General features: G+C 34.0%; 3 protein-coding genes and 1 pseudogene across 8 annotated transcripts; 1 reads left to right on the top strand and 3 right to left on the bottom strand.

Annotated features, from left to right (window-relative positions):
- Window positions 1–6: 6 nt before the first annotated feature.
- On the bottom strand, window positions 7–4,347 carry LOC123198768 (probable protein phosphatase 2C 60). 5 transcript variants are annotated; one of them, XM_044613533.1, is made up of 6 exons: window positions 4,116–4,346; window positions 3,948–4,019; window positions 3,096–3,516; window positions 2,626–2,993; window positions 1,018–1,254; window positions 7–726 (listed from the first exon to the last, which is right to left on the bottom strand). In XM_044613533.1, the coding sequence occupies exons 3-6, from the start codon at window positions 3,412–3,414 to the stop codon at window positions 436–438; spliced, it is 1,215 nt and encodes a 404-aa protein (XP_044469468.1). In that variant the 5' UTR covers window positions 3,415–3,516; window positions 3,948–4,019; window positions 4,116–4,346; the 3' UTR covers window positions 7–435. The 5 variants fall into 5 exon arrangements, 4 of the variants coding, with proteins under 4 accessions (XP_044469468.1, XP_044469467.1, XP_044469470.1 ...); XR_006498128.1 differs by having other exon boundaries at window positions 7–303; window positions 386–726; window positions 3,948–4,347; XM_044613532.1 differs by having other exon boundaries at window positions 3,948–4,347.
- Window positions 4,348–10,431: 6,084 nt separating this feature from the next.
- LOC123199744 (CSC1-like protein At4g35870) lies at window positions 10,432–13,111 on the top strand. The gene has a single exon (XM_044614795.1). It carries the CDS (start codon window positions 10,590–10,592, stop codon window positions 13,017–13,019), a length of 2,430 nt encoding a protein of 809 aa, XP_044470730.1. The 5' UTR covers window positions 10,432–10,589; the 3' UTR covers window positions 13,020–13,111.
- Window positions 13,112–13,855: 744 nt separating this feature from the next.
- LOC123199668 lies at window positions 13,856–17,845 on the bottom strand (annotated as a pseudogene).
- A 1,090-nt stretch (window positions 17,846–18,935) lies between these two features.
- On the bottom strand, window positions 18,936–19,709 carry LOC123199795. Of its 2 annotated transcripts, none has more exons than XM_044614851.1 (3): window positions 19,468–19,709; window positions 19,342–19,396; window positions 18,936–19,260 (listed from the first exon to the last, which is right to left on the bottom strand). In XM_044614851.1, the coding sequence occupies exons 1-3, from the start codon at window positions 19,611–19,613 to the stop codon at window positions 19,072–19,074; spliced, it is 390 nt and encodes a 129-aa protein (XP_044470786.1). In that variant the 5' UTR covers window positions 19,614–19,709; the 3' UTR covers window positions 18,936–19,071. The 2 variants fall into 2 exon arrangements, with proteins under 2 accessions (XP_044470786.1, XP_044470787.1); XM_044614852.1 differs by having other exon boundaries at window positions 18,936–19,257.
- Between the last annotated feature and the right edge of the window lie 1,174 nt (window positions 19,710–20,883).

The following is a 20,883-nucleotide window of genomic DNA, read 5'->3' as shown; positions in this document are numbered from 1 at the left end:
AGAAAATGTTAGTAGACATGCCAGGCTATTTAATATAGTAGAAGTACAACAGGGTAAAAAAACAAAAAGATACAGAAGCTTAGATTTATCAACGATATTGTTCTGTAACCCACATAATAATTTACAAAGCCAGATGCCCCAAAGATTAAAAATATAAAATAAAATGAAAAAGAGAAATGGGTAGAGGAAGAGTGTACTAAGAAAGAATCTATAATGTCACTCTTTGCAGCAGAAGCAGAAGCAGCAGCACCAACGTATCTTTTCCCTTGCTTGATTCTTCCTTATGGATAGTGATATTAGGAACTAAATATAAAGATATAAGTCTTTTAAAGTTAACCCTGTTTCATTTTACATAAAAAATTATAAAAAAGAGTGCGCCCTCTACCTCTTTTTTGCATAGTCTGCAACTTGGTCCAACAGTAAGAAGAAGTTGGTTTATTGAGTGGTGGCGTTGTGTTGTTCCATTGGCATTGGCGTGGGCGTGGCACAGGGGACCAGTGTTTTAGCAGGCAGATTAACACCACCACCTCTCACAGATGAACAAGGGCCTTTCATTGAACCAGATCTGCTCACTAAATGATCATCAAGAAATACAACTATCACTGTAATGTCATCGTGGAAATGCCTGCGGACTCCTCGGTCTATCTTCTTCAAATCTGAGTATCTCATTTCTCTCTTTTTGGCAGCTTCTTGTAATGCAGCCTTCACAAGCCTCTTAGCACTCCCCTGATCAACAGCACAGTCATGCAATTACTTAACGTTTCTAACATTACTTTCTAATTTCCAATTCAATCAAACCCCATAACTTTTGTTAGTAGTAAATGTAATGTATACACCAACATGTAAACAACCAACAAAAAAATATACAAATGGAAATTATTTTATCTTAATTAACATGAAGGTTACTTCTTCAAGAGAAAATTGACGTGATATTGAGGTAAAAGATTAATACAATCTATGGCATTAACTACATAAAAAATATCATAGTGAAAATCAGTGTGCAGATAGATGTCTTACGACTCTTGGGTGATTTTGAACTATATCAACTGCTTCCTGATTGGTAAGATGCTCCCACAGTCCATCAGAAGCAAATATGACAAATTGATCATGAGGTTGAAGTTCAAGTGTAGAAATTGAAGGCTCTGAGCTCAAAATTGGCTTCTTAAAAGATTCACTAAGGCGGAACTTTGCGTACAAAGGTTCCTTGTTATATTCAGCCTTTTTCAGATATATGTCACCGATAGATCTAGAAATCTGCAAGAAAAAAAGCAAAGTAAATTTTAGAACTCTTAATCAGAATGAACATAGAACATGCTATATATAAAACTGAGTACAAAGTAATTACAGTAATTCATGAAAAGGTTAGTTCCACTATCAAATATTGTGCAAGTAATCTTTACATTTCACATTCTCATTCCAATATTTTACCCCTTCAAGTATCAATTCTAGACAATCTCTACATCCAGTCATTTACACCATGAAGGTCATAACATCTTTTATTGTTCATCTTTGTCCTCAATCTTGTGACAAGGATGTATTCATACCTTGAAAATATTTGTATTTGAAACGAGGGAGAAATAAATAAAAGACTAGTGAATGCATAAAAAAATTAACACTTAGAATCATTCTCAAATTAGTCCTTGCTCCTTCTAAAGGCCCTTAACCAAGAAATTAATCTTCTTGATACCCCTATGTTTTCTAATCATATGCCCTTCTAAAGTCAGCACTTAGCGTTCAAACATGTTTCCTCCACTTTGAAAATTTTTCATCGAACAGTCCTTGTACAATTTATCAAGTTCTAAGGTTCCTCCTTCATTACTGAAAAATTCAACCCTGAATTAAAGTATACCATGGGCAAGATTCAGTTGGTTGGTATTTGTTCCAGACCCCAGTATGGCTTATTAATGAATGGTTCAGAAGGACACAGAAAAGGACAACTAAAAGTGAAGGAAATTGAAAATTTGCACAAGGTGAGAAGGTGAATACTTTTTGATCTAACAGCTAAAGGAGCATAGGCTATACCCACTCCTTTGTTTTTGTCTTTCTTTGGTATTAACCAAATAGTATACTGGACAATACAACAGTTGGACCAACATTATGATCAAGCTGTCCACAATAGGAGCTTATGTAAAAAATAGGTTCATGACAAAAAACCAACAGCATTCACACTGAAATCTTAAAACATGAACATCGTATGAAAAGCAAACTCACCATAATTGGATGACTTACGCCTACCCAACTTGTTCATGTATTGACGTGATTAGGGTCCATAAACATGCAGCAAGAAAACAACAGAAGCAGAGCCCTTAAGGCATGCTGCCTCTTAAGAATAACATAGACTAGAAGCACTCTCAACCATTTACCTAAATTTTTTTCAGAATTAGATATGTACATAACTTTATTCTCAAATATAAGTCCAAAAAGGGCTTGCAAATTGATCCGAGGTCCAAAGTTTCAATTAGTTTTAGTTTATCATTATGCTTTCAAAAAATTTAGTGCAATCAAGTAATCAAATTTTAATATAAAATTAGTATGATAGTGGTACCGAATATATAGAGTACATGAGATTTATGGATTGACTTTCATATAGAGCATCAATCATTGTTTCCCATAGATATAACTTACCTGTATAAGGCCCTTTACACGCCACACATTGTGCTTTAAAACTACAATCTGTGAGTCTTCTGGATGCAAAGAATGCATCTCTTGTCTGACAGACTCTATCCCCACATTATGCTCTGATGAAAGCTGGACGGCAAGAATTTCCCCAGTTGCCCTTACAAGCCTCCCCAGCACAGCACGAGAATCACCAAGGTTTGCGATGTATAGGGTTCCACCACAGATCACACCAACCAGGCAGCAAGATCCAACAGCTGCTATCTGAGGCTTCATAGGCCATTGTTTAGTAACAAGGGAGAAAAATCCATCCTCTGTAGCTTGATAAGCTTTACGTATTACATCCAGAGACATGGATTGCTGCTCTGTTGTGAACCCTGTAAAACATCCATGCCAAGGTCAAGAACTCAACTTCAATCTCCAAATGATTAAGCATAAACATAACAGTCATTAAACTTTCTAAAGCCAAATTTTCTTACTCTTGAGATGCTGGAATAAGTGATCATTGATGAAACGAGAGGTCTCTGGTCCACCATGACCATCATATATACCAACAAAAGTACCGTAAGGACCAGATTCAAGAGAGCTCAAGGGGCCAGACTCAACCTGGCTCTGGTCCTCTAGCAAATTGTTGGCCTGCACAACTGCCATAGAGAATTCACCATTCACATGCTGCCCAGTGTCTTTGTACCAAAGGAGCCCGTCTTGCCGGCCTGCTGAATCCGAACTCGTGTGGACGTATTGGTCCGAGGACGGCCACCAGCAGGCCCTCAGGAAGTTCATCAATCTTGATAACATCCCTCATTTCACTCAGGCCAACAGCCTCCAATGCCTCAACATTCAGAATTGAATGCAATACACAGTTATAATATCACTTGTACCAATTCAACACACCCTCTCCTGCATAAAAATCAATATCATCATATAAATATTCTACAAAAAAAATATTAACCTAAAACTATAATTTATTAAAAAAATCGCAACATAAAATCCGATTGAATCAAAACAATTAAGCTAAGTTCCAAATAACAATCATACTGAATGATAAGAATCCATCAAAGTTCCTAAAATCTAAAACCCTTATGCAGTTGTACCAAAAACAGAAAAATCACACAAGTCCCCTATGCAAACTCTGACTTTGAAACTATACAGTTAACAAAACGACAGGACCAATGAAAATATTTCTGGCAGAAAACACCAAGAGTCAAATCTATCTCTACAGTCACTAAATTCACTACCTATACATGTGTAAATTAATATATATAATTAAAAAAATCAATCACAGTACCAATAAAACGACAATAAAACCAAAACGTGAAAGCAAAGCTTACAACACAAATTCGGGTATCTGTACAATCTCTATGTTCGGCTACTGAATCAAAACGGTTGATAACGATGAAGATCTAAACGATAGATAACAATACATGTGGGATTGAAAGCGTTAGATCTATAGATCAATCAAATCAAAACTGTAAATAACAGGGACGGGTTCCGTTTACTTCAGCAGATTCTGGAGATTTCCTTCTTTCTACAAATGTTCTAACAAATTGACTGAATAAAAATACGAATCAAAATTGAAAAAAAAAATTAAAAAGAGAAGATACAAGAAGAAGAAGATAAAATGAATAAACAGAGATGTCAATGAGTGTGTGAATAAAGAAACTGAAACTTTTTCTCTCTTTCTTTCCTTTCCTTTTTCCTTTTTGGCTTCGGCTTTCGTTTTATTTTTCTCTGCAGACAAAAGCCTTATAAAAGAAAACCAACAAGTCATGCCTCAAAGACGACAACGCATTCGCCCATCCACAGCGTGGGCTCCACAAACAAATATAAATTATATATTTTTTTTTTATTTTACATATTTTTCAGAGTATGGCCGGGTAGTTTACGTTGAATATTATTATTTAAATAATTTTATATATAAATAATAATATTATATTATATAATTTGATATTTAAAATTTAAAAATAAAATAATATTTAATTATATAATAATATATTATTATTTATATATAAAATTATATATAATTTTATCACTTTACGTTTACATTTATTTAGATAATTTTCTAAAGTATTACATGATTATTTATCATTTTCCAATAATTTCACCTCATCATGATGTATCCGTACAGGCCCGAATCAATATGAGTTGAGCCTACGGAATAATACTCAAATTTGATCGAAAAATAATTTAATTTTAAATTTTATATTAATTAATTTAAAATTAAATATTTAGATCGATTCAAATTCAACTTATTTATTTAAACAAACTCAGTTTTAGGTCCGAACTTAATGTATTCAATCTGAACACAAGTAATTTGTATCGAATCCAACTTTATATTAGGTTCACTCACTTAATAACAAATCTTCGTAATAGATGAAGATCAATTTGTGTTTTGCTATTATATAGTTATAATAATAAACTTATGTACATAAATAATGACATATTATCTTTTAAAAATAATTATATAGTTAAAGATTTTTCTCTTTTATTTCTCTTTGAGTAAAATAATAATTAAACGTGTTATCACGTGATTGAGTATTATTTTATATTTAATTTAAAATCACTGTATCACAAATAATATTCATTATTAGGATACAATTACTACTCTTTATTGGTACATATAATTTTAAGTAATATTATATATACTTATTCTAAATACACAAATAGATATACACTTATGTGTTATTATATGATTTGATATTATTTTTTAATTTAAAATTATCTAATTATATAATAATATATATCAAATATATATTTATTTATGTATTTAAAATAAATACATATAATTTTATTATATAATTTCATTAGTTTTTAGAAAGTTTATAAAGCGGCAAATCCATGATTATAAACAAAGTTGACATGCTCTTAGATATTTTTAAAATGGTCCAAAAGACTTATGCCCACCTACAGGATAATGAAATTTCAAACTTATACCCATTAATTTTTAAAAATCTAAATATTTATCTATGGTCTAATTTTTATTATATATATTTTTTTAAGATCAAAGGTAAAACTGCTATTTTATCAAAAATATATAAATTTTTCTATTTTTTCTCCCAAGTTTTAAAAATTAATATTTTACCCCAATTTCAATTTTTTTAGTTTTGAAAAGTGATATTTTTCCTCCTAAATTCCTAAGTTTTGTTGTTTCTCTTTAATGATAATCCGACTATGGTGACTCATCTCTAACAACCATCCAGTTATGATAGCTCATCTCCAGTAATTGTTTCTTTGTCTCCATCGAAGAAAAGACAAAGAAACATCGTTTTTTCGTCTCCATCGACAAAGAGACGTTGTCTTTTCGTCTCCATCGACAAAGAAACGTCTTCATCTATAGGAAGAGATAAAAATTGTCTCCGAGAAGAGACGGAGACAAAAAGACGTCTCTTCATCTCTTTGAATACATAATTCATCATAGTTTTGTTTCTTAGTTATACAATCAAAAACATATTTTGATGGTTTAAGAAGCTCACGAAATATTTAACCAATCAAATCTTTTTATTCTTAATTAATATGATATATGCAAGATAGACTTAATATCTTTTCCGTATTTTGTTAACGTAAGATTTATCTAAATGAGTTATAAGTTATAATTTTTTAATTATATAAAGTTAGGTGTGAAAAAACAGTACAAACAAAATTTGGGGAAAAAAAAAATGGAAAGTGGAGGTGGAGATTTATGAGAAAAAAAACAAAAAGAAAGGAGATTGAAATGGGTGACTAAAATTAAAATGAAACCTAAAAATAAGAGGAACATGGACGTCTTGCGTGTTGTTAGAGAATTACAACTTTTAGCTTTGAGGGGTTTCCAATTTCCAAAGAAGTGTTTACTTTTTGCACCGCAAGTGTGACATGTGTTGCCCCAGGTGTACAAATTCTTAGCCGGATCGACACGTGTCCCGTACAAAATATAAGCAAGTGGCAATTATTATATGGATGATGGATCTTGCTGGGACAAAATTTTATGGTGCACACGTGTTACCTTCTTTCAAAGTGAAATTAAATGATGTTGACTTGCATAAAGTTCAATCCCACAAGGCTCCGTTTGGTTCTCCATTTATTTTCCCATTTCGTTTTGCTTGTAAATATCAGAATTTCAAGATAGGGTTGTGTCTGGATCAAATTATTGTTCGGTTTAAGTGAATGAAGTTTTTTTTTTTTTTTTTAATTGAGAATTTTGTTTATATTAGTTAGATAAATAAATATAAAATATAATTATTATATTAAATAAATCAATAATTATAAATTTGATCATTATAACTTAAATTTATTCGTCTAATTAAAATAAATAAAATCCTAGATTATAAGAAAAAAACGTTACTCTTTCGAATTAAATAACAATTTGATCTCGACACATGGGTTTAAATTAAAGAAAATTCAGTCAAATGGGTTTTTAACAAAATTAGAAGAAAAATTAATAAAAGTTTGATTAATATAGGGTTTAAATATAGGTTTTTAATATAAAATTAAAAAACTATTAAAAGTGATCCTCACTATTATACAACTTTTAAAATTATTTTATTTTAAGGTGGAAAATTCTAGATAAAAATATTAATTAAAGTTGGGAATTTAATTTGATTTAGTAATTATAGTAATTAGGTTAATTAATACTTTGGTGATTATATTAGGGCAGCCAAATTATTTTATATATATTGTAGTTTCTAGCTCTTCCATGCACCTCTTTTTATGGCTAATCTTTTAATCTTAGTTTGGGTTTGGGTAATTCATTTGTTTGCATATAATAATTATAAGATTATATTTTAATTAATAAAATCTATGTGATTAGATGTTGCTTTATTTTTAATTTTTAATTATTTAATTACGAAAAAGTATATTATTATTTGTGTATAATATTATGTACAAATTGTGCATTACTCTATTTTAATATAAAAAATCTCACTTGGAATGCAAGTTTCAGAATAAAATTTTGGAACGTCTTTTATTCTGAAATTTTATTTTTGGAGTTTAAGTTAAAGATTAAACTTATTTTTTATAAAAACTAAATTCGAGTTTACTTAAATATTTGATTTCAAATTGATTCAGATCAAATCTAATGTTAATTTATTTTCAAGTCAAATTTGAGTTTTAGTTCTTTGGTTTCGAACCAATCTTAGCCGACTATTTTATATTCAAACCAATTTTGAACTAGGGCTTGTTTAAATTTGATTGAAATCAAATATAGTTCTAATCAAATTAATAATATATTATATATTTCGAACCATTAATATGACCAAAATACCCTTCAAAGGGTAATTTAAGTGATAAAAAAAGTATGAGTTTAAATCTTCTCTAATAACATATCAAGATCAAGTATTGACGTATCTGATTAAATAATTGTAAAGTCGATTATTAAATCTAAAATTTATCTTATTTAATATAATTAATTTCAATTTAATAAAATAATTTAACCCAAATGAGATTTCTCATTAAAACAAATAATAATAATTCAACTGAAATTTTGCCCTTCATACATGTTCATTTTTGGCTGATCCATGCCATTACATCACCAAAATTCGTTATTTTTGGAATGTGCATGCCGAGACATCACTAAAATTCACTTTTTGACTTTATTCATGAAGTGAATTTGACGTGTCAAACATCCACATTCATAATCGATGGATTTTGAAAGAGTGGAGTTGAAATTATAGCAATGCAAAGTTCACATTTATCTGTTTCACTACTTTGTGGTACAAATTGGAATGTCGCTTTGTTTGTGCGGATGTCTCATTCCAAACCTAAATTGAACTTCAAAGTCATACACTTTAATAATTAACCCATTGACTATACATTTCTAATATAATTTTTAATATTTACGTGTCTTCAATGATTATCTAGAGTTGGCATCCGTAGATTTATCGCGCTAGCATGTTGAATTACAAGTAGATTAGAATTAAATCAAAACTGAACAATGGGTAGTTCAAGTTTAATTCAAATCTAAGGCGGTTAATTCGAGATCGAACCGACTCATTTGAATTATTATATAAAAGAAAATAAATTATTCAAGAAAAAATAAAAATTATCGAAGAAAAAGACTAAAAAAAAAATTGTTTAAATATAAAACAATGACCAGAGAATAAAAAGATGAATCATTACACTAAAAGGAGAAGAAAAAATCGTTGGAAAAAGAAAAATAAAAATCGTCAAAAAATAAAAAAGAGTCGTCAGTGAAATAAGTTTCGGTGTAGTGAGGCAAGAGGGTCAAAGAAAATATTATTTTCATAGTCACACGCATTTTGTATTTCACCTCTTTATCACATGGATTTCGGTTTTAAACTTTAGTTATATAATTTTATTGTTTATCGAATTATTTAAAAAAAAAAAGAGTATATTTTAAACCCATCTCCTACAAAATACATTCTTTTTGTAGGAAGTGGATGAGGAATAAAAGGAGAGCATGAGTTGAAGATTTTAACTAGGTATGAAGTGAAAATGGGAAATCTTAGGGCCATTGAGCGTTAAAATTCTTCTTCTTCTTCAAGATTTGGTACAACTCAGGAATAATGTTGGCTGCATGTGGCTGCTCTACTAAGTGGGTTTTGGTATGGTGGGAAGCAAAAGCATGTTTTAGTTTAAAAGAGTGGTGAGATTTTGAAAGTAGCTTTTGCAAGAAGCACTTTTGTTGATAAGAGATTTTTTCTTGCCACTCAAAATATATGTGGTAGTATTTTAAAGCATTCAAAGATAATTTATGGGGATTTATTCTCTGAGTATGTTGCAAGATTTTGTATCAAAGTACTCTTTCGGTATGATCTATTTGAATCTAGATGAAGTTCTAATCATCTATCAGAGAAAAAATAATAAATGAATCTTGTAAGATTCTCAAAAAAATTTTTAATTTTTTTTGAAAACAAATATTTTTTCATCTGTCTTTCACGTTTTGTGAATAATCGAGAGATTGAGAAATATTCAAAAAGACATTTAGGCCGAAGTCAAGGGTATATCACCTATCGTGTATAGAGTTGCAAATTCGTCGAGCTTTTTAATATTAATATAATATTAAAAAACCTTTAAAATTTTAAAATCTTTTATTTATATCTTAAAGTCTTATTTTTTTTATTTTGAAAATGAAAGATTAATTGATACTATATAAGTTTGAGGCTTAACAATAATTTCTCGAGTCAAGCTTGATTCATCTATTTTTATCTCAAGCTTGACCTTAAGCTTGCAAGACTTAAGCTCATTCAATTTGAGCATTCAATTTGATTTAGTTCGATTTGATTATAACCTTGTTTATAGGGTTTAAGAGTGGAGCCTCCAGATTAAAATTTAATGAGGGGTTTATTCATAATTAATTGGTCATAAATTTCTATATAAATATTTGGTTATATCTCTTATACCTCGTAACTCTAAAATTAACAAGAAACCTAATGTAACCGCAAATATAGACATTATCGGTCAAATCATATAGCAAGCCAATCTTGAGCATAACCAAGACGAGCTCAACTCAATTTGAATGTATACTTAGAGAACAAGAGTGGCCAACGCTACAAAGAAGAAGAAGAAGAAGAAGAATTCTTGCTGAGTTAATCTCCGAAATGACAATATCGATAAAACATCAATCTCAAACTAAATTTTTTTCCTGTTGAACTGGGCTCATTCCATCCGAACTTGTTCTGCCTCTGATTGAGTCCACCACTATAGGAAAGCAAAATTTTCGGTAGCCCAAATCCAGGCCTGTAGTCCGGGTAAGCCTGGCCCAAAACCTAAGCTTTTCCCCGGGTTCGGGTGTTTACATCCCTAAAGCACGGCCTTTGGTAATAACAGGTATGAAAATGAAAACTTCTTAAGTTGATGGGGAGAATTGTCAAAGTCAAAAACTTTTTCACAAAACAACTTCGTCTTTGTTATTGTTACCACAGCAAGTAATCTCCAATCAATCTCTCTTGCAGCCCTAACTTGAATTAGCTCATGAAGAAAATCTCCAAATTCAGCTCTCAGAAATCCTAACTATTTTCCAAATTTTTAAAAAAATTATGGAGCCACCGCTGCCGTCAACGAGTTATACACTCTCTCCGCCGCCGTCTTCCTATTCCGACGCCGATTTTACTGACGCGTGGTACGGCAACATTCAGTACCTTCTAAACATCTCGGCCATCGGTCTTTTCTTCTGCGTTTTTATTTTCATCTTCGTGAAGCTTCGCAGCGACCACCGACGGATCCCCGGGCCAGCCGGTCTTGTGACGAAACTCCTTGCCGTGTGGCACGCCACGTGTCGTGAGATTGCCCGACATTGTGGAGCCGACGCCGCCCAATTCCTCCTCATTGAAGGCGGTAGCTTTGTGGCTCTTTTGTCGATCGCTGTTTTATCAATTCTTGTATTGCTTCCGTTGAATCTATACGGTGGACACGCTGCGCTGCATGATCAGTTCTCCAAAACGACGATAACTCATATCGAAAAAGGTTCAGTTTTGCTTTGGATACATTTTTTATTTGTCGTTGTCGTTGTTGGTTTAGTGCATTTAGGAATGTATGCAATTGAAGAACGATTAAAAGTGACTAGGTTTAGAGATGGGAATGGGAATTTGAGTGACCCAAAAGTGAATTCAACAGCTATATTTACAATTATGGTTCAGGGTTTACCTAAGAGTTTAGGTGACGATAGAATTGTTTTACAAGAGTATTTTCAGCATAGGTATCCTGGTAAGGTTTATAAGGTTATTGTGCCAATGGATTTATGTGCATTGGATGATTTAGCTACAAAGTTGATTCGGGTTAGAGATGAAATTACTTGGTTGGTTGCTCGTATTGACTCTAGACTTCTACCAGATCTTGATGATGATGATGAAGAAAATGTAGATGAGGGATTGTTGGGTTGGTTAGTTTATGGTTGGAAGAAAGTGAAATATTTTTGGGGGAAGGTTATGGATAGGTTGGGTTATACGGATGAAGAGAGATTAAGAAAATTGCAAGAATTGAGAGCAGAGTTGGAGGCGGAACTAGCAGCTTATAAAGAGGGTCGTGCACTAGGAGCAGGTGTTGCATTTGTGATGTTTAAGGATGTATACACCACGAATAAGGCTGTTCAGGATTTTAGGAACCAGAAGAAAAGAAGAATTGGGAAGTTCTTTTCAATTGTGGAGTTGAGGCTACAGAGGAACCAATGGAAAGTTGAACGAGCTCCATTGGCAACAGACATTTATTGGAATCATTTGGGATCAACAAAGATGTCGCTGAGACTGCGGAGGGTGCTTGTGAACTCATGCTTGCTGTTATTGCTTCTGTTTTTTAGTTCTCCTCTCGCTGTTATTAGTGCTGTGAAGAGTGCTGGGCAGATAATTAATGCAGAAGCAATGGATAATGCCCAAATGTGGTTGGCATGGGTTCAGAGTTCTAGCTGGCTTGCATCGCTGATCTTTCAGTTCTTACCAAATGTTATTATATTTGTGAGTATGTATATAGTCATTCCTTCTGCTCTTTCTTATCTCTCTAAGTTTGAACGACATTTAACTGTGTCTGGAGAGCAAAGAGCTGCACTGCTGAAGATGGTTTGCTTTTTTCTTGTAAACCTCATCCTATTGAGAGGTCTGGTTGAGTCATCCTTAGAAAGTGCTATCCTTAAGATGGGCAGTTGTTATTTGGATGGAGAAGATTGCAAGAAGATTGAGGAGTATATGAGCGCATCATTTTTGTCAAAATCATGTCTTTCCTCGCTTGCATTTCTAATCACAAGCACTTTCTTGGGAATATCTTATGATTTACTGGCTCCAATCCCTTGGATAAAGAAAAAGATTCAAAAGTTTCAGAAGAATGACATGCTTCAGCTGGTCCCTGAACAGAGTGAAGAATACCCATTAGAAAATCAGGACAGTGGCAGTCTTCAGAGACCTCTGATTAATCAAAGTACGCTAGACTCTCCCATGATGAACGGAATTGAACCTCCTGGACAAGTTCTTTCTGAGTATCCTCCTATTAGCAGAACCTCACCAATACCCAAACAGACATTTGATTTTGCGCAATATTATGCATTTAACTTGACAATATTTGCTCTGACCATGATATATTCCTCATTCGCTCCACTTGTGGTCCCAGTTGGTGCAGCCTATTTTGGGTATAGGTATGTGGTTGATAAGTACAACTTTCTGTTTGTATATAGAGTCCAGGGTTTTCCGGCTGGCAATGATGGAAGGTTGATGGACACTGTGTTGTGTATCATGCGGTTCTGTGTGGATTTATTTCTCCTTTCAATGCTCTTGTTCTTTTCAGTGCAAGGAGACTCCACAAAGCTGCAAGCCATATTTACTCTAGGATTGTTGGTGTTGTACAAACTATTGCCTTCTGATAATGATAGTTTTCGGCCAACTCTTTTAGAAGGCATTCAATCTGTTGATAGCATAGTAGAAGGGTCAATCGATTATGAGGTTTTCTCGCAGCCTAAATTCGATTGGGATACATATCATTTGTAATTTTGTGACACTGACTTGGTTTACGAATTAGTTTGACTTGTATGGGTAATATGAACAAAAATCTCTTTCTAATGGTATTGTGTAATTCTGCATGTGTCCATAAAATTTACTCGTCTTTAGACTCTCTTCTTGTATAGAGAAAGAAATTCCCCAACTTGATTGCAGTTTCAACTGATAATACATATCTAGCTATTTCTTTGTTTCTGTATAATGAGAAGCTATGTATCTTCAGCATACTTGATTACTCAAACGCAGTTTTTAACTGGAATAGGATAACATAGATTATTTTTTATCCTGGTCTGGATGGAACAAGAGTACTGTTATAATGTTTGAGCCCAAGTTGGCTCAGACTCTTATTGTGACTTGGTTCAAGCAATCTGAGTTCAACCAAGGTAGTTAGAAAATGGTTGATAGATTCATCTTTTTTTTAATGATTTTTATCTTTTCTGACAAATTATTTTCCTTTCATCTCTGATGATCATTCTTCTTTTTTTCTTTAATAGTTTCTCTGGCAAACTTGTCGCCAATTGAGTAAACTAAGCTTAATTTTGTATTGACTGATCATGTTGACTCTTATTTGGGTTTGATTCGGTTCTAATCCACTCTTATTAACCACTCTCATTCGGTGATTGGCAAATTGTTTAATAGGGTATCAGAATTTTGGGCGTAGTGAAAAAACTCTGTCAATGGGAGAGCTTCAATTCTAGAAGATTTGTTTCCCCCGAAAAGATAGCACTAGGATGAAAATGCAATTTCGAAGCCCAGCAACAAGTAAACAATCAGACAATTCACAATTGTCAGTCCAATCTTACATGTATGATGTAGGGGAGGAAATCTGGAGCAAGACTGTGATAAACAGCAGCCGATAAACTCTAATTATTATAAAAACAAGCTCTCTACTGTCAACATTCTGGACACAATAATCGATATGTTGCCTCTAATAAATTGTAATACAGGAAAGTATGATCAGAATGAATGGAACAATGGGCTATAATAAAATTATGTACACAGAAATGAAAGAAAATCTAACGCCTGAGTAAACTCGAACCTAACGTAACTTTCTATCAACATAAGATACACCAAAATAGCCTAAAATCACAACCGTAGAGGACTGCAAAAGGGTTGAGAAATAAATGACCATGGAACAGCTAAAACAATAGAGCCAATGAGACAACAAAACTAAATCGAAAGAAAAAAGACATACTGCCATGGAGAGGCAGCAATGCTTCTGATTTTTGTGAATGGTTTCTGGTCTTTTTATTTGAATCTGTACTAGAGTTGTGCCCTAGTTCAGCAGCTACAGCTGGAAGAACAGAGGTAGCATGTGGTCTCACTGGGAAATTATAAGAATCTTGAACGTCATAACCTACATAAAGGACAAAGGATATGGCTTTATATTAATGTCATGAATGAAAACAAGAGAAAATCTAATTTATGAATGAAAGAGAAACATACAGTCGAACTTCTTCCAGCCCAAGAGAAGTCTCTCTCGATCGAATACAACCCGGTAGCCAGTCATAAAGTTTTCTGTACAGAAATCAATAATGGGCAAAGAAGCAAACAAAATCAGTTACATTAAAAAGCTTACTTGGATTCTTTTTCAAGCGAAGAAGTCCACAGTAGTAAAACCTATACCAAAGCCTAATAGAATTATTGATGCCAATAAAGGGTACACTAAGCAACAAAAAACATGAATTTACATTTGTGAAATGGCTATGACATTTTACATCCTACTAGATACAATAGTAGTCTCCAGCTTAAAAGATTACAAGGTAACCAGTATACATATATTGTACTATCAATGCAATTGTTTAAGACTTACGTCCAATTATATTCAATTCTGTGCCCTTGATAACAGCCAGACAGTATACAAGTCCACTCTGCAAGAAATTTGTACTACTAGTTTTTGAGGGGGAAAAAAAGTAAAACAAGACGCAAACAAGAATAAAGGATAAAAAGACTAGGAGCAAAATACTACCTGAGAGTTGATAGAAAGTATTGGTTTGTCAACAGCAAAGTGACTTCCACCTTTCATTTTCAAACTCATATTGGGTACTAGACTACTATTTGATTAGGACTGTACATTGTAGAGAAAAATATTATGGCTAATGCAGATAGAAACTTAGAAAACAATAAGAAAAATATTAATATGACCTTGCATCATAGCCATATTCAAAAGGGATTTTTGGATCAGGTGGACGGCGTCTATCTTTTATCTGAGAATGGAACTGCAGGAGAGGTGAACTGCTCAGTTCCACACTTAATATATAAGCAAAAGAAAACGTGTAATGCCAATCGCTTACATTCTCTGAAAGCTTTGTATAAGTTGGGTAAGCCAAATATGTAAAAGAGATCCCAGTATCAAAAAGAGCTGTCAAATCAACCTCAATCAAAGCTTCTCCCAATTTAACTTGAGTTACAGTAATGTTATAGGTTGGGCTGCAATGTATTTGCAGAGTTAATTAGACGATAAACTAGATTAAAGCTTCCATCAGAAATAAATATAAGACCAAATTCAAAAACAACTGACATTAAGTAAATGAGAAATTACCACTTACTGTAATGGGTTCAAATTAAATGGAGTCTCTTCCTGGTCAGGACTACCCATGTCTCCAAAACTAATTCTTCCAATACCATCATGCCCAAAACACATGGAGAAGGAATTTGCTGTAAGACCGTCCCTAGATAATATACTGGGAACTGATATCTTCTCCATACCAAGGCCAAATAAACCATTAGGAGCCGCAATGTCCAGAAAGGAGCCACTCTAAAACTGTCCACAGCTGCAAAGTCCATAGGGCAAGGTCATGTTAACCTAGTGAAGAATTTGAAGAAACAAAAGGGACAATACAATCCACAGCATTTTACTTGATAGACAAAGCTCAAAGAAAACCTGAAACAAAACAATTAGACAACTAACCCAAATGTGACATATGCCTCAACAGACTGATTATTATCTTCTCTTGTTAAGTGCAAAACATCCTCTACCAAAACATCAGAAGTAGATGTAACATCCTTGGTCTAATAACCCGGCCCACTATTAAGATTGTCCACTTTGGACACACAGTCCATCATAGGTTTGTTTTTGGGTTTTGCAACCCAAAAAGCGTCTTGACAGTTAAGGAGCTCACAGACTATTTAACCACTCAAATTCTCTCACTACTAACCAATGTGGGATACATAGACATACCCAGCATCTCTCTCGTGCTTCCTAAGGGTATCACATACATCCCCCCTTACGAGACTCAGCGTCCTCGCTGAGGTTTGCCCCACCATCGTTCAAGAGAACACGCGGAGCTGCTCTGATACCATTTGTAACATCCCTGGTCTAATAACTGGGCCCACTGTCAAGATATTGTCCACTTTGGACACACAGTCCATCATGGGTTTGCTTCTGGGCTTTGCAACCCAAAACGCGTCTTGACAGTTAAGGAGTTCACAGACTATTTAACCACTAGTTAAGGAGTTCACAAACTATTTAACCACTCAAATTCTCCCACCACTAACCAATGTGGGATACATAGACGGACCCAGTATCTCTCCCGTGCTTTGTCGATGTGGGATTCGCCTAAGGTTATCACAGTAGAAGTCTGAGCTGAGACATAAGAAACTGAGTAAGGGCAGTTGCTAATTGTTCCAGGGCATTGATTACGTTGTTCACACAAACTGTTGTCATAGGTGACATTTTTGCTAGTTGACGACCCTTCAGGATTGTACATAGTGAGTTTAAAATCCTACAACAAGAAAATAATACATGGTTGAAAACCAACGAAGTAAATTGATCTAGACTACCATTATTAACTTTTGCCTCATGCTTAAAGTGGCATTAAACTAAAATTATATCACTCGTACCAGTCTAACATCCTGATTCAGAGGAAAAATGTAGATGTTGAACAACAATGTGCCTTCAATATTGTTTCTTAATTGCATTCTCTATAAACAAAAAGAAAAGATAGCACTTATTTAGCAAGTTTCAGTAACCCAATTATCAGTTTCATACTCTTTATAAACTGTCCAATACATTTTTTTGGATAATGTGCGACATTACATCTTACTGAAGAACTTCACTTCCGCAACGCCAATATACCGTGAATGGCACTAATATGACGCTGTAGATTACCAAATTATGTTTAAGGCTACTGGTTTGATGTGATATTACATGATAGTGAAGGCCATTATCCAGAAAGCAAAAATGCAGATGACCATACTGAAGCGTAATTAGAATCCTCAGTGGGAGCACACCGATTGCATTCACAAGGCACCCAAAAAAGGTCACTTCCCGTGTCAAGCGCCACCATAAACTTCACTCCAGGCGTCCCCAATTGGATCGGCGCGTGATGCAAGCTATTAATATTGTATTTAAAAAAAAAAACAAAATCATGAACTTCGAAACGGAAATTGATTAAATAAATGAAAGAAAAAAAACTTAGCTTACAATCCTAATGAGTTGATTTGCAAAGTAGAATTGCCATCGGCGAAAGAAAGTGATGGCGAGTTGCTATCAGCAAGGTGAAGATCATGTCTAAGCCGATCGTTGTGAGCCAAAACGACGTAGTATTCGGAGGTACCTTTGGGCGGCCAATGAGACAAGTTAGATAAGTTGTCGACAGAATCGGAGAAGCGGTGGTGCATCTTGAAGCTGAAGATGCGGCCACTGATACAGACTGGGCCGAAGAATGCCCCCCAAACTGGGAGCAAGAAGAGAAAGAATTTCAAGAAACAAGAAGGCATTTGGTTGATTAATTTTGAATTTTAATCATACGAAATGTGGGAAAGTTGAAACCCTAAAATTCAAGTCGATGTTTAAGAGGACTTGAAGTTTGTTGATGGGAAGAGTGGTAACTGTACAGGCATGTGCAGTCAGTGGGGCTGGTTTTTGACAGTTGATTGAGGCAGTTGAAAGGGCGGGAATCTTTTTGATTTTCTTTGACCGTTTTAGCGTTTTTTATTTTTGTTGTAGTTTTGTTGAAGTTAAGAGATTTCACGTGTTAGGTTCAACATTTCAATTTTTAAGCCTTATTGAAATTGAAATTAGAACTAAAAATGAAAAGCTCCATGGGTGTAAGTAATCGAGCCCAATCCGAATTAGTTTGAAAACCTAATTTAAATAACTCGAATTTGAAATTAGCTTGTTTACGCTTTGATAATATTGAGATCCGTTATACTTAGTAATGACTACAGGAAATAATTTTTCCCACCTTAGGTTAATTCCCTTAGCAGAAAGCAGAAAGGTAACCATTTTGAAATTTATGGCAGAATGCAAGCTGTGTTCATTGACATGGACAGTAGTCTTGTTGTAAGTTCTACTGTAAAATAGGCAGCTTGAAGAAGAAAACTTTTTTATCACTACATACAATATTTACTTGGTTCTCCAATGGATTGTTAAGCCCTCCATAATGCCTCTGTGTTTTGCTGCAGACTGCTATAGTTAAGGAATTGGAGGAGTTGCAGGAGGCAGTTACGAAAGGTGAATTGGAAGGAAAGAATATAAAGGAAACTTTTGATCCGGATAAGCTCATTGATGCTTAACTTGCCTGTCTGAGTTAATGAGCAGAGAGTGATCAATTTGTTGCAGTCTCTTCTAGTAGGGGATTGTTGGGTAAAGGGGTGCCATGGCAAGAGGCTTGCCAACACCGGTGGTCAGACCTAGGCTACGCGTAACTAGACGAGCAAGTCAAGACATTGTGAGGGAGGAGATGGTGGAGGTCTAGAGAAATGGTGGGGAAGATGGGGTCGGGTGTTGGTAGAGGGAGTGAGAGAGGAAGGAGACGACTTTATAAGAGAAGGGAGGCTTTGGTTGAGGTTGTAAAGGAAGGAGAGACATTTTATTTAATATGGTACAAAAATTAGAAAATCTCAGTAAAACAGAACCATTTTCAAATCTAAATAATGACCTTACAAATCACAATAAAAATATGTACAAAAGGCACATCTGGGTCTCTTTTTTTTCATATTAGCTACAAATACATAAAATACAACATACACTAAATTACTACTATAGAAGAAAAACAAAGGCCTCAAAATTTTAACCCAATTTTCTTCAACTGATAACTCAAACTGGTGAGGCAGAAGTGATCCCAAACTTATCAGAAAGCTTGGTTCTTGTAAATGGCGAAAGCAACTCCATCTGATGAATGAACTGCACATCATTCACCAAAGGGTTTTCAGCCCTTCCAGGAGGAGATCCTGAGAAGCAAGAAGGAGAGCACCCACTGCAAACTGACTCCTTTCCTTCAATCTGCTGCAGCCACCATTAAAATCCTGTTAAATCTCAGAACTTCAAAAGCAAAAAGCAGTAACAAATGAACGAACTTCAACTAACCTTTTCACCAATCATGTTCAAAACCTCAACTCTTCCATCTTCAGTACTCACTTGGCTGCAACCAAAACAAGAGAATCATCAGAAAAATACATAAAAAAACTAACCATTGATCGATAAAAATGAAACCTGTGTTTGCTGCATCTGTGGGGCTTGAGAAACTCAGGAATGGCTGGCCCCGGCCGCCGAGGCTTCGGGCAAAGTGGCCGGTTGGTCGTCTCTTTTCCTGCCTCAATATCATGAAGTTTGCTTTTAGCTGGCTTCAAGTGATGCATATTTATTTTCTCTTTGACACTCCACTGCGGCTTCAATGAACAATGAGAAGAATATATGAGTGATGAGTGATGGCAAATTGAAAAGGGTGAAAACAAGAGGGCTAAATTGCTTGGCCAAGAGTGGATTCAGGATGTGACTAATTCTTCTCTATTTCCCATCTTGGCCTACTTTTTCTTTCGTCCACGTGAGTTTGTATTTACCTTAACAGATTCCATTGTAGAAGATTTCTTCACGTTTTCCTTTAAACCGTGACTATAATCACGAGGCAATCTTCATATTTGCAGAGCTCCGAGTGTCTTGGAACTTGTTTTATGCCTACAAAGGTTGCTGTTTCTTGACAATTGTCACGATGATGAGCAAAATTTATAATTAACAACAAGAATCATGCATTATATATACCTTATTTTACCACGAGTTTTGTGAATTTAAGTAATCATAAGCCACCACAATAATGTGTATAAGTTTCACGTGCAAGGTGATTTGCACATGTTTCATTATAAAAGGGTTCCCAGTCAAAAATTAATCAATAATTTAAGTATCCAATTAGGTTTTCACACAATATTTTATCATATAATTAGGTAATTTTAGATTTCAAATAAACACTTAATCTTTAGATAAAGAGACAATCAATCATGTCATTTACAATTAATATTAAATTGATTGTTTCCCTTTCTAAGAGAATGGTTTGGAAATCGGATTAGACAGATTGACTTAACTAGGATTCAATGATTAGCCCAATCTTAGTAAAGTTTTAAAATTATTAAACTTCTTTAACTAGTAGTTGAATTGAGTGAACCATGCAAGAGCATAATTCAACCGTGGCTTTAATCTTGATCAAATTAATGAATCTATTAATATCAACATGACATGAATTTTTTTAATTGTTGAAACTCGAATTCAAATTGTAAAGACATAATTTCATTTGGTTATACATTATTCAAATGAGACTTGAGCTGGGCTTTGACCTCTGAACCAAACCCTTGACTATAGATCAAGACTCAATCCAGATATAAATACTTTGAATAAAACACATCATATATCAAAAAAATTTCATTCCAACAAGCATTTATGTACGTATAGTATTACTCTTTTATATTTGAGTAATACTATATATCACCATAACACTAAGCATTTTTTATAAAAAAAATTATTTGGCCTCAATATCAACACTAAATGGATCCTTTTTCTCCCTTAGAAGAAATCAAATATGGTAAATTTTTCAATGGGACAAAAATCCCACTAAAGATTTTCCCATCAAAATTAACATCT

Source organism: Mangifera indica, chromosome 16 (assembly GCF_011075055.1).
Source record: "Mangifera indica cultivar Alphonso chromosome 16, CATAS_Mindica_2.1, whole genome shotgun sequence".
Taxonomy (NCBI): Eukaryota; Viridiplantae; Streptophyta; class Magnoliopsida; order Sapindales; family Anacardiaceae; genus Mangifera; species Mangifera indica.
Note: the sequence above shows the minus strand (reverse complement) of the source record. Positions and strands in the feature narration are given on the sequence as shown.